Source organism: Nyctibius grandis, chromosome 12 (assembly GCF_013368605.1).
Source record: "Nyctibius grandis isolate bNycGra1 chromosome 12, bNycGra1.pri, whole genome shotgun sequence".
Taxonomy (NCBI): domain Eukaryota; kingdom Metazoa; phylum Chordata; class Aves; order Nyctibiiformes; family Nyctibiidae; genus Nyctibius; species Nyctibius grandis.
Window position 1 is genome coordinate 4,322,436 of NC_090669.1, and position 12,368 is coordinate 4,334,803.

Below are 12,368 nucleotides of genomic sequence, written 5' to 3' on the forward strand. Positions count from 1 at the left end.
CTGCAATACAACAGGTATGGGTGTCAGTGTGAGTGCTCAGGGTTAGCCATGCTGTGCTTTAAATCCCCTGGCATGACTGCATATCCTGTCATCTATCCTATCAATCTTAGTGAATGAGCCTTCAGCCTATTTGCATCTGAAAGATGACTTGAATTGACAGTGAAGTATATGCAGTGAATCCATGGATTATTACTAGTGCTGGTATATGCTAATTATATACTCGGTAATCATACTAGAAAACATGTGGAACAGCTTTCAAACTCCTTGTGCTATTTTTAGTAAAACTCAGATATAATTACTTTGCATTCAGTTACTGGCACTGTAGCTATCCCTTTCTGCTATATTTATAGATTAAAAATGTCGGTGAAGGTAATGGGTCAGGACATGCACTCTAAATAAGATGCTAATCCTAAACTGGCCCATGTTCTCACCGTGCAATGTGAGTAGGAGATGACTGTGATCGCTGCTCCTGTTCTCTCTCGGGCGGGTGTGCATTGCTAACCAAAGGTCAGAGCTTTAGCTTCAACGTTGAATTTGGAACACCTGCATACCCTAATACACCCAGGGATTCCACAGACAAAGAGAAGACCCTGTAACAAAACTGCAAGGGAGATAAAAATCTTTCTAGTAACACTAATACCACTGAGATGAGAGATAGATTTTAAGGCCTGAATCTACTGTACCATTCCCAAAGGCACTTCCCTCAGTACTGCTTGATCAGCCAAGATTTGGCAAATAATTTAGAATTTGTAGGAATTTTACATCTATTTCTGAAAGAGTTTACCTGCATCTTGCCTATGATAATATCCTTTCAGAATGGAAGTTACTGTTGATGATGTGCTCCCTGAATAATAACTTCTGGAATAATTTCTCAAAATAATCTTGTGATCGTCTAATTGGAACAATACTTGCAAATAGGAAATCACTAGTTCTGGGGCAAACTGATGCTCTGTGGGCACTGCTGGTCGTTCATTAGGTATGCACAGGCTCACTCTTGCTGGCTCTAAGTTGAACCCCAAACTCTTGCATATTGCTTCAAAATCACCACTCTTCTAGGGGGAATATTAAATGTCCCTCATTTGATATGTCACAACAAGCGTAGCTGTTTACCACTGCATCACAAATAGGGAGTTTCTTCCCACTTTGCATTTGGGTCTGCGTTTTAAATAAATGACAACGGATTTGCATTCTTTTTATTTATTCGAACGCTATGATTTAAGAGCCTAAATGCAAGTTCTTCCCTTTATTTCTGCAAGTAGCACTGCAACCATAACTTACAAAAATGTTTAAAATACAAAATGTACATGAAATTACAATACAAGGCTCTGTAAACATCTAGAACTTAAATCTTTATTGTCCCACAATTTTAAATATAAAACTTCAATTTGAACGATTTCCGAACCTCAAGGAATGACATCCATTATGAGTATCAAAAATAGAGTTTCAAAGCTTTGTTTGTATCAGAACAAAACTGTCACGTTATTTTCAATTCTTTGGTTTAAAAAGGATGGCAGTTCCCCTGATAACATGAAAGTTTTACTGCAGAAATTCAGATTGCTAGTTTATGGTACTGTCAGAAATCACCCCCCAGCCCCCCTGCAGATTAATATACACCCCTTAATTTTTTGTTTTTAACATTGATCTTTGACCTACCTTATAGAAAAGCTACCTCATCGTTAAGGCTTTCCTTCAGGATAATCTAAATTATTAAAAAGTTTTGGAAAAGTACTTGGGGAGAAGAAAGGACTTAAGGGTAAGGGAAGTGGATGCCAACAAAATATCAACAGTTGCCGGGTTCTGTTGTTAATTAAATTTGCATAGTCCAATAGAGATTGTGTGCTTTTTCATCACTAAAATTATACAAGATTAACAGTCTTTACCTATGTTATCACACAAGCTAAAATAAAATTAAGACCCTTGTATTGAAGCTTTTACAAGGCAGATACAAAACTGCTTTAATATCCAAAGCTATATTTTTTTATTTCATTTTTAAATAGGAAAGCATCTCTATGTCTACAGGCATCAAGGTATTTAAAGGCATCAGAAAATTTAGTGCATAGCAACTCCGGACTGTTTGGGCTCCTATATTTTAGGTACAGTGTGAATTCCAGCTACTTGGAGAACTTGCAAGTAGAGTCTGTACCAGTAGGATAAAGGAGCATAAATCCCATACAGTATGAAAAGCTTTTAAGTTAGAATTCTCCTACAAACAATGGTTAATGCAAAAGACCCAATACACGAACGAAAACTGGACCATGCCTTGCCACCAGCATGCAGTCTGAAGACAATTACGTAGTTTACAGTGTTGTGTGGCGTTTGGGTTTTTTGGTTTGGGGTTTTTTTTTGTAAGTGTTAAAAATGTAAGTAGATGTATTTCTGAGCATGTGAATCCTTTTCTAGGATCTTTAACGTAAATGAGTAGAGGACAGAGTAAAGCACCATTGCTGAGGGACAGTTACAATATCACACTTCTCAGATTACAGCCCTGCCAATTTTTTTCTGCAAATTTAAAGATTTGCACCATTGAACAATACATTCACAAAAAGGATGCTTAAGGTTCCCAGCACGCACACAGCAGCCTTGCATTAAGTTGTCTGAAATATCTATGGAACACCAAGCTAGTAGCCTTAGGCTGCACTCTTAAAAGGAAGTACATGATAGAGAGTTATAATTTCACCTGCTTAATGTATGGTCTTTTTAAAAGTTCCTGATTCAGGTATTACAAAGATGCGATTATAGCTACTTTAATGGTATTGCTTGGGCGCTGACTTCAATTTAGGTGTAATGTTTTGCCTACAAAAGTCTCAATGGAAAGTTTTCCCCATGACTGTCTGCCAAAAGGCAACATCAGTAGAATCTGTGTTTACTATAGCAAGTATTATAATTCAGTAATGGTATCCGCTTTAAGACCATTTTACTGTAATTTTAAGTCAACAGTAATTTTCTACAGAAAGAGGCATGTGCTCCACATGTGTTAAACCACTAAAATGTCCACAATTGTCTAAACTAGTTTCAATGCAAATACACTTTCTATATTACAAAATTTTTGAGTGTATTCGCTCTTAATTTTTGTTAGAGCATCGTGGCTCACCCAAATGAGGAACTAAAACTAACATCTTAAATGTTTTGAGGTTCAATGTATTTCTGGTCTGTCCTGGCGGTGACTGTTGTACCCTGTATGTTCCATATCAGAATGCTTTGTAAAAGACACTGTCTTCTGGGGAAGGGAAATGTTTGTGGCCGAAGCAGGCAGTTTCAGATCCTCTCCTAGGTTTCTAATCATAGAGGCCTGAGATTTTTAATAACTATGTAAACAGATTGTTTCAAATGTATCAGATTATGTGGGTAAGGGAAATGCATCGTTTGAGTACAGCACAAAGTTTACTGCTGCTATGAATCTTGTGTCTTTGGTAGCTTCTCATTCACACATTTACAATTAAATGTGGGCAATTTATACTACCTAATCACTAATTCACAGTAAATTACTTTTTAGCAAACTGACATTTATAAACAGCTTCAATTTCAGGAACTGTAATTGTCATCTCCTTGGGACTTCCAAGTGGCATGGTCAGGCATACAGCATATAAAAGATACAGACGTGATCAAATGATTTATTGCATGGAAAACTTGAATGCCACTGAATTGGTGGCTTCAAAACCATATTCTGTAGGGATAACAGGAACACTTAGATCCTCAGCAAATATTAAAATTTCTCCTGTATCTAACATGGCTTTGATGTTGCTGTTCTTTAGTCTAAAATCCTACTGCTCAAATTTGATTACAAATGTAACTTTCTAAGAAAAAGCTATTTCAAGGAGGAGCCTGTGCTAATAAGGAACAGGAAGATTATCCACAAAGTTATAAAAGTTAAATTTTGGAATGTCATTTCTATCCCAACACTTTCATGATGGAATGGTCTTTTTGCAGCCTATCAAGTAACATTTTCAGTTTATAAACAAGTGCAGATCTACATTTGGCTTTGCTTCCTATGAATCTAAGAAAGAGAACACTACAGTATTTGTATACACAATGGCTTCCATGGCATTGGCTTCAGATGACAGGTACGATTTGCCGCTGGAAGATCGTATTAAAAAAAAAATAAACAATATAAGCTTAAAGGCTTTCCAAAATGACCAAAAGGTGTTACAAATCATCAGTTACAAACTATACTAGCTCTAAGGGAAAGCAGCACACTGAAGATGTGTATTAAATCTTTTTCCACATTCAGAACTGTGAATATCATAAGAGCAAACTAACATCTCCACACATTTGAAGCACTTACCATATAAAAGTATTCTATTTAAATGCAAAAAGCAAAGCTTGTTTGTAACTTTAAAACAGTTAAAATATCTGGTGTAGATTCTGGGTGTCCATTTTAAGAAGTCTCTTTACAGCATCTGAGGAACTATAATTATAAATGCTCTGTCTCTACATCAAAAATGTAACCCACTAAAAGGGCTTTGCAAGGATCCACTGTTCCAGTTCATAAAGGCCACAGAGTTGGAAGCACAGTAAGTCTAAAGCGGAAAAGGACGAAGAATTATTCAGAGAAACTGTTAAGTTTTCATGGATGTTGAGTTGTAAGCTTATCCATTACTGGATTCCATCAGATATTCTTGTCTCCAGAGATCCAGGACATGTACGTGCAGACTGGCTGGCCACTGTTGTCCCATGTGACACTGAGATCTGTGACATATCTCTTCCTATGATCTCATTCACTACAAAAAAAAAAAAAATTAAAAAGTGACTTTTTATGCTTTCCAAAAGGCAGAACTCATCAGTGTATCCCTTTTAAAAAGAAATATTTCAGTGCTAAGCCTTGATGGAGTTAAGTAACAGAGGATGAATGAGGAACCCAACTTCAGTAACAGTTGAGCAAGGGGGAGGGGAAAAAAAAAAAAGTCCTTGTTTCTCTCAGTATTACACTACGTACTTACTGTAATCGGTGTTGGAGAATCCCTAAAACGCTTGAAGAAAATAAGCACATACATATTCATGACAACCAGGTAACAGAAGGGAACAGCATTGGTCAGTTTAGTACAGATCTCCCCACAGAACTCTTTCTGTTCAAGAGTGTCACAGGCACAACAAATAACTCTAATAACTCCTCGCTATTTCAGGCTACTTACAGAACTTCCTCAGAACTCGGATTTGGGTTAAAACAATATTAATGTTCTTTTTAATACTATATACCTATTTAATTGGCCAGTTTTCTGAGTACTTGCATTTCTGAAACTCCAGTAATAAAATCTTCCTTAGTTATCAGTCAACGTTTCTATAGTGAGCGATGAAGATTTACTAATATGCAGGTCACATCAGTTTGTATGTCCGTGTGTGTCAAATTCAGCAAAGATTAGTCAACTACTACTGTTTACAAGTGAGGGACACCACTGTGAATATGACGAAGTAGCACTGACGTTATCAACAAATGACCATTTTGAAGTGTTACTCTAAAGCCTGGATAACTGATTGCAGTACAATTGAGTTTGGAGGATGACAAAAATAGCTATTTTAATGGATAAGCATAAATGCAGTGATATAAATGCCCATTTTACAAAACAGGCAATGGTAGTTTAACTAAGAAAACTGAATAATATGCTAAGCGGAGATGAAAAATATCACATTAAATAGTAACAACAAATTTTAGATAACTACTAGATGATAACCAAAATATAAAGTATTATTTAACAGTTAGAAGGGGCAGTAAATCATGTTGTTTTCCAGGACTGAGTGGCAGGAGGTATACAGTATCTCTTATTCAGCAAGACTTTGAATATGCTGAATTATAGTAATAAAAGAAAAGCCTCTGACATGAGTTTGTTTGGACCTTCTATAAACAGGCATTTAATGGAATCCTTTTGGTGAATAAGGACTGTTCCTAGTAAATGTAAGAACTTTTTCATTTTCCTAGTAAGCTGTTCTATTGAAAAATCTTTAACAGATTTAGAACCTAGGCTTTTGCTCTTTTGTTCTCCATCAGTAAACTTCACAGAACAATATTGATATACTTCACCACCCTTCTTAATGCTTCCTTAATCTTCCATAGCAGGATTTCACTTCCTACTAACTATTCCTGTCTGGCAGAAGCATAACAAAATCCATCTACAGGTAGTGTAAATTGCTCTTTATGTTTATAGAGAGTTCAACAGTCTGAGCATTGCCTTTTGCTGCAGCAGTAGCATCAGTGGGTCTGAAAGAAAATGTAGTAATCTTGTGAATGCTCTGAAGTATGTATAATGTATATAAAATGCAACTCAGAAAACAAAGTGTTGTCTATATTCTTTTAGTTTACTTAGGAAAGCTTTAAAATCACCTTATGTCATCTACCCGTATGTAACCATGGAGGAGGTATTTGTTATCTAGAAGTCAATCACTGGCAATGTTATTCTCTTGCATGAATGCAAGGACAGTTTGTAAAAAATACACATTATGGCAACCCAAAGGCTAAAACAGTTCAGAAGAGCTATGTAATAACTGATTCCCTCAAGCATTACGAGAAGACTTGCAATTTACTGGGCTTCAAAAGAGTCCTTCATTCAATGAACTTAACTGGCACTATGACACTGAAAATTCAGTGACCGCAGGTAGGATACTTTTTCAAGTACTTTTATTATGCCAACACAATGCATAAGTAAACAGCTGTTAAAAAACAAGACTTTTTTTTTTTTTTTATAACAAAATTTAAATGTTCACTTACAAGAACTCTGCTCCATCAGTTTTCTGGCAGGGTACTCATTAGCTTGCTCTAGCTACAGGACCTCTAACAGTTATTCTCTACCTTATGCTACTGAACAGTTGCTTTGTGCAAATTCAATATTGCAGCTGCTCAGCACTACTAAAACTTTGATGAGCAGTACAATAAAAAGCAACATAGCTAAATATCGTTTATATTTTGAAATTATTAGATGGTTACTTCCTTTAAGTTTTGATAGATGTTCTGTATCTGTAGTAGGCAACATCAGAACAAACTGTCTATACTCTTGCAACATTTTCTAGTTCCCGCAGGCAAAGGCGTTTATTAACTGAACAGCATGTAGCCATGTGGCATTAAGTTTTTCTTAAATCACAATTACACTGTGAATACAATAGCTGCTCATGTGGTGTTTTATTTGCCAAAGTTCTGTATAATTCATTGTATAGAATATTAAAGGAAAGTTACAGGTTAGTTTGTGGTGTTTTGTTTTTTTTTTTTAAATAATCGTTGATTTGTTTACAAGAAGCTGTTTTATAGCTCAGGGTGATAATTCTGTCATAACTTCCATTTTGCTGTTGGAGAACTTGTTTTGGCAACACAGTTAGCATGTGGCCAATACAGATTTACCTGGTTTATATGGATTTACATAAAAAACATCTACCATTTCTAAGGGAAATGCAGTACCTTGTCTTCTTCCCAACAGAAAATTCTAGTGGAGTGGTTTTACTTGCCCCAGTGGTTTTGTTAGGGTTGCTAATTTTAAATCCAACCAGTATTTGAGTGTGGTTGGTTTGTTTGAGTTTTTTGTTTGTTTTTTTTTAAAAATAAGAAGTATCTAAATCTGTGTTTTGTCAGAGTGCCACGCAGACTTAAATAAAAGGCCAGAATCCTTTTTCTGCTGTGCCTGGCAAAGGTGTTTCTTCACTTTTTCACAGACCATAGCCTCCTGACTAACACATCTTACTGTTTTATACTTTCCAAGAGTGCCCATTTCAGCTGTCTGGAAATCTGTAAGCAACAACTGAAGGGGGGAAGCCTGCAGACTCTGGAAGACTATACATTGATTTAGATTATGTACAGATGATTGTAAAAATGCTTCAAAGCAAGCTCAGCCTGCAGAAGCCAGCAGCTGAGATCCAAGTGCTCTGATCTTTTGGGGTGCACTAGTCTGCCTGCCGGGCTCGAGGCAGCTGGGCAGGGCGGTACTGGGAGGGATGGGCGGGCTGGCTAAGTGAGGCACGGGGCTGCTGCCTGGCTGGCTGTGCCCTACACGCTTGTGAGCAGTGGGAGGGATGAATGGGGACAGTGGGGAGTACTGATCTAGCATGCAGGCTAGCAGGTGGAGGAATGGGCATTTAAACCAGGAAAGCAGCGTTTCTACAGAAGGCAGGTCTTTTAAAGCCTGAAAAAAAAAAAACCCCATTGTAAAGAAGCCATATTCAATATTTGCCAAAATTAGGCAGCCTGGAAGTCCTTTGGAACAGCTCACTGAAGAGATGTACAACTGAGCTTTAAGGCGGCAGATAATGAGATGCCTGAATATATCTGAATTGGGACGCGTTTGGCTTTATATGAAGGGTGTCCTGTCTTTACCAGCATTGTTGTAATTACCATGTCTTTGTGACAGTGGAGTGGTATAAATTAAAGAAGTTTAAAATGTAAATCATGTAGTTGGAAGGAAAAGTTAAAATCCTGCATAAAAATGTACAAGACTGAAGGTGAAATCATAGGGTGTTTTCCTTTTTGTATTAATTTGTGATGGAGAAAATCGTATTAGTTTAAAGACTAAAACAGAAATCCAAATGTTAGTGTTTGAATGCATGACATGTTACCTTCTTCCACACAGTCAATCACAGAACATTTAGTGGTCTGTGATTAAAACTGAAATCTTAATTCATGAGCATAAAAACAGGTTTTCTACAATGTTGTCTAGCAATATCTTAGGTGACAAATTGGGAGAGGAAGGCAACCTCAACAGTCCTGAGAAAGGACAGAGCTCAGGCTGTACTGATGATGCTTTACAAACAAAAGGAAACTTTTCTATGCTTCCAGAAGAACACTTATCCCACCTTTCCTATTTTTGACTATGGGGTGCATGGGCTACGCTGTCCTAGAAATATAGCCCTTTTCCTTAACCTTAAAAGCCATCCAGTTAGCAACTAGATAGAAACCAAGATGCATGGCTTTTTTAACAGATACATTTATTTTTTTTATAAAACTTCCTTTCTTTCTTCAGCAAAAGTTTCTAGGGGAAGGCTGCAGAGCTTGTTCGGGATTCAGTAATACAGATCTTGAGTATGTTGTTAAGGTTCTCTGTGGTCTGTCTGCCAGGTTCATTTGTGTTGTGTAGTTTATACTTCTGTTGCCTCTTTGAAGAGAGCCAATCTCATGGCACTTAAGATGAAGGTGAACAGTTACATGAGTAGGACCTTGACTCTTTCAGCCTAACTACTTCCCCCCCCAATCACTGCCTGTTTGGTATGCTTGGTGCCAGGTGTTCTGACTGCTAATCCATACCCCGGACCGATACTGTCAAGAGATGAGGAACTAGAAATATTTTACATACTAAATAATTACAGAGTTCTACAGAAATATGGCAGATTCCTCCACTATAAAAGTGGTAACTGCATTTTGAAAACTTGTTTGTCAGATATGGCACGGATCAAAATGCAATACAGCTTTTTTAAATTATTTTTTTAAACTGGGCTGTGAAATGGAAATGATTTTAACAACTTTCTTATGTCTACTTAATTGACCTCTTTGGCAGTTATCCCAGATTTCAGAATTTCAGCTGTTACTTTATTTGCAATAGTTTCACCTTTTTCTTCCCTAGTATTTATATATAGTGTAAGCTGGCTGGTAAATTTATATGGATAGTTAAAAATAGATTGTGCAGAACAGAATTTAACATGGTGAGGAGAAAACTTTCTGCTACAGACAGATTAGATTGGACCCGTCAATACTGGTGATGCTGTAGTATTGTATTGCCAAGTTTTTTGTGTTTGTTTTTGTTCTTCCCCCTCTGTGTTGCATCAAAAAAGCATGAACATGCTGCATTGAAAAGCACTGAAAGTCATCTGAAGGCTCAAGCCCCTATAACCTTTCAAAAAAATTAAGCAGCATACTAACACCAATGCCAGTGGCACAGAGTAGAAGATAACTAGCTCTGACTTTTGGATCCTCTGTCAAGCTTGTAAAACAAGAGCAACCACATATTCTGTTTTACTGGGTTGTTCCCACTGTTTTGATTTCACATAGTGTTCTGTTTGCCTTTTTAAGTCCCTGCTGACCGCACACATGAAAGACAGCCGAGCCACTGAGATCAACAGAAAACTGGGCCACAGCTCCTTGGGGGCCGCTTCCTCCCTCCTGCTGCCCTTATCTTTTCGGAGGAGGGCTTTGCCTCTTGGTCACTGAAGGCTTGCACTGGGACAGCTGATAAAGTTGTTGCTCCAGCTGTTTGCTGTGTGAACAGCCAGACCCTTCATGAAGATCTCTTAAAACTCTTGCAATTTGCAATCCAGAGTTTTAAGATAAACTAAAATTAGGTTGAACAGCTCAGCCATTTGTGCAGTGAGTGACATACAGCTAGGGGTAGTAATCTTATCAGCTGTTCCAACAGAGGTGTGTCCTGTGAGCAGTACTGACCAACCTCTCAGGAGAAATTCTCATCTACAAGAAGTTATCCATGTTAGCTGATTTGAACAGGACAAAGCTCTTGTGTTATGAACCATGACAACGTCATGAAAGCTGGTGCTTTTAATAATAAGTTGCTGCTGAGTGTTTAGGATAAATTACAAAAAAGTTACAAATTTAGAGTAACAGGTTCTTAAGAGGAACTGTTGCTTTGATGCATTTATGAGAGATATGTTTTTTTCCCATTGGGTTTGTTTAATTAATTCTACAATGTCACCTTAATTTATTCTCTTGGTGTGCAACCAATCCATAATAGTCAGCTTGTATACCTGTACCACCTTACTGAATGTTTTGTATTAGAATAAAACCACATTGAGATATAGCATGATCTCCAAGATAAGTGTTTGCAGTTCTAACATCAGAAGTAAAGGCATTACACTTTTAAATCAAATGCCAACCAAATACTAGCATGCTTCTCAATTGTTCTGTACTTTATTCCCCCCTATCTCTGTGAATGGTAAGAGACAAATATTTTGTATTGGAGCACAAAGGAAAATATAAGCAATTCCTGAACCTAAAGGCCCTTCTGGGAATAGCGCAAGTGACCTCTTTTCCCTTGCAGGAAGCTGGTAATCTATAATGAGCATTGACACTTTCTACAGGACAAGAGAATCTCTCTAATAGGCAGTTACCAAGCGTTTTAGGTTTTTGTAGATCAAAAATACTGCCTGAAAACCTCCACGGAGAGCTACAAGCAAACCAGTTCAGATTACCAGCCATTAGGTATGTAATGGGCAATAGTAAAGACCTAGGAAAAACATACACCATGATGCTTCCCCAGGATGTTCCACCAGCCTCCAAAATGTGTTTGTCCTGGGGAATTCCTGAGCCAGACACAGTATCTTTTGTGCTGAATGGTCCCCTTTGGATTTTTCTCCCTGGGGTCTTTTAAGTCTGTGCAAAATTCTGTCATCTGCAACATTCTGAGACAGTACGTTCCAAGGCTTAACTATGTATAGCTGTAGCAATGCTTTTTGTATGTGTTGAACTTGCTGCATGATTACTTGGTGGACAATTTTATTATCTTCTCTCTCAAGAAGTATCTTCCATTGCCTTTTCTGTGCCACCCATTCATTTTATTATCCTTAGCATACTCTCCTCATTCATTTTTCTGGCTGGAGAGTCCTAGCTGATTGAATGTAACTTCTGTTCCAAATCTTTGGTCATGCTAGTTGTCCTTAACCAAAACACCCCACAAAACAACAACATGTACATGTGTAATTCTTTTGTGACATCAGGGACAAGATGTGGGCATATAACAGATCTATATAGCAGCATTTGTTCATTCTCTGCTAGTTTCCTAATTATTCCTAGCATTTATTCACCTGTTTAAGGTTACTTTTAACACTACTGAGCAAGTTTTCATAGAATTGTCCATTTAAAATTCAAGATGGCTTTAAATGAGAATAGTTCAGAGAGCTTGTCACTGTATGTAGGGAATTAGGGCAGGTTTTTTTTTCCTGCCCTTGCCTGATTTCCACTCCTTTAACTAACTGACTTTCTGTAATCACGAGGTTTCTAGACAGTTGTGTGTTTTTTTGGGGTGTGTGTGTTTTTTTGTTTGTTTTTTTTTTTTACTACTCTGAATAGCTGCGCAGCAGCAGGGTCACATTTACCAGCTTCCCGTCCCCTGGCTCCCCATCAGATTTAAGCAAGAGATTATATGTTACAGTTAATAGTTCAGCTGTTGGTTACTCTTTCAGAGCTGTTGTCTGGCATGTGATCTAGTTGATGTGAATTGTCACTGTCTGTTTATCTGTTTGTTCTGAAACCTTTTTACTGACACATCAACTTGAGATGGGTTCTGCCACATATCCCTTTTTCCAAGGACTTCGGCATGAGAATCTCTTGTTCCTCAGCTGTGAGCCTCAATACAAAAAACTTTCTAAGTTCATTTATCTAATTTTAACTGAATTCCTGATTTGTCATCTGTTGGCCAGGTTTCACATTCAACCTAATAATTTTCATGTTCTTTTCT

At 37.5% G+C, this 12,368-nt stretch overlaps 1 protein-coding gene across 2 annotated transcripts in view; it reads right to left on the reverse strand.

Moving 5' to 3' along the window:
- Positions 1–1,181: 1,181 nt before the first annotated feature.
- Positions 1,182–12,368, reverse strand: part of NFATC3 (nuclear factor of activated T cells 3) — a 74,572-nt gene continuing 63,385 nt past the window's right edge. For both annotated transcript variants that reach the window (XM_068411110.1, XM_068411109.1), the window contains one exon: positions 1,182–4,718. In XM_068411110.1, coding sequence (XP_068267211.1) covers positions 4,594–4,718 — 125 coding nt within the window. In that variant the 3' untranslated portion in view covers positions 1,182–4,593. The remainder of the gene's footprint in view (positions 4,719–12,368) is intronic.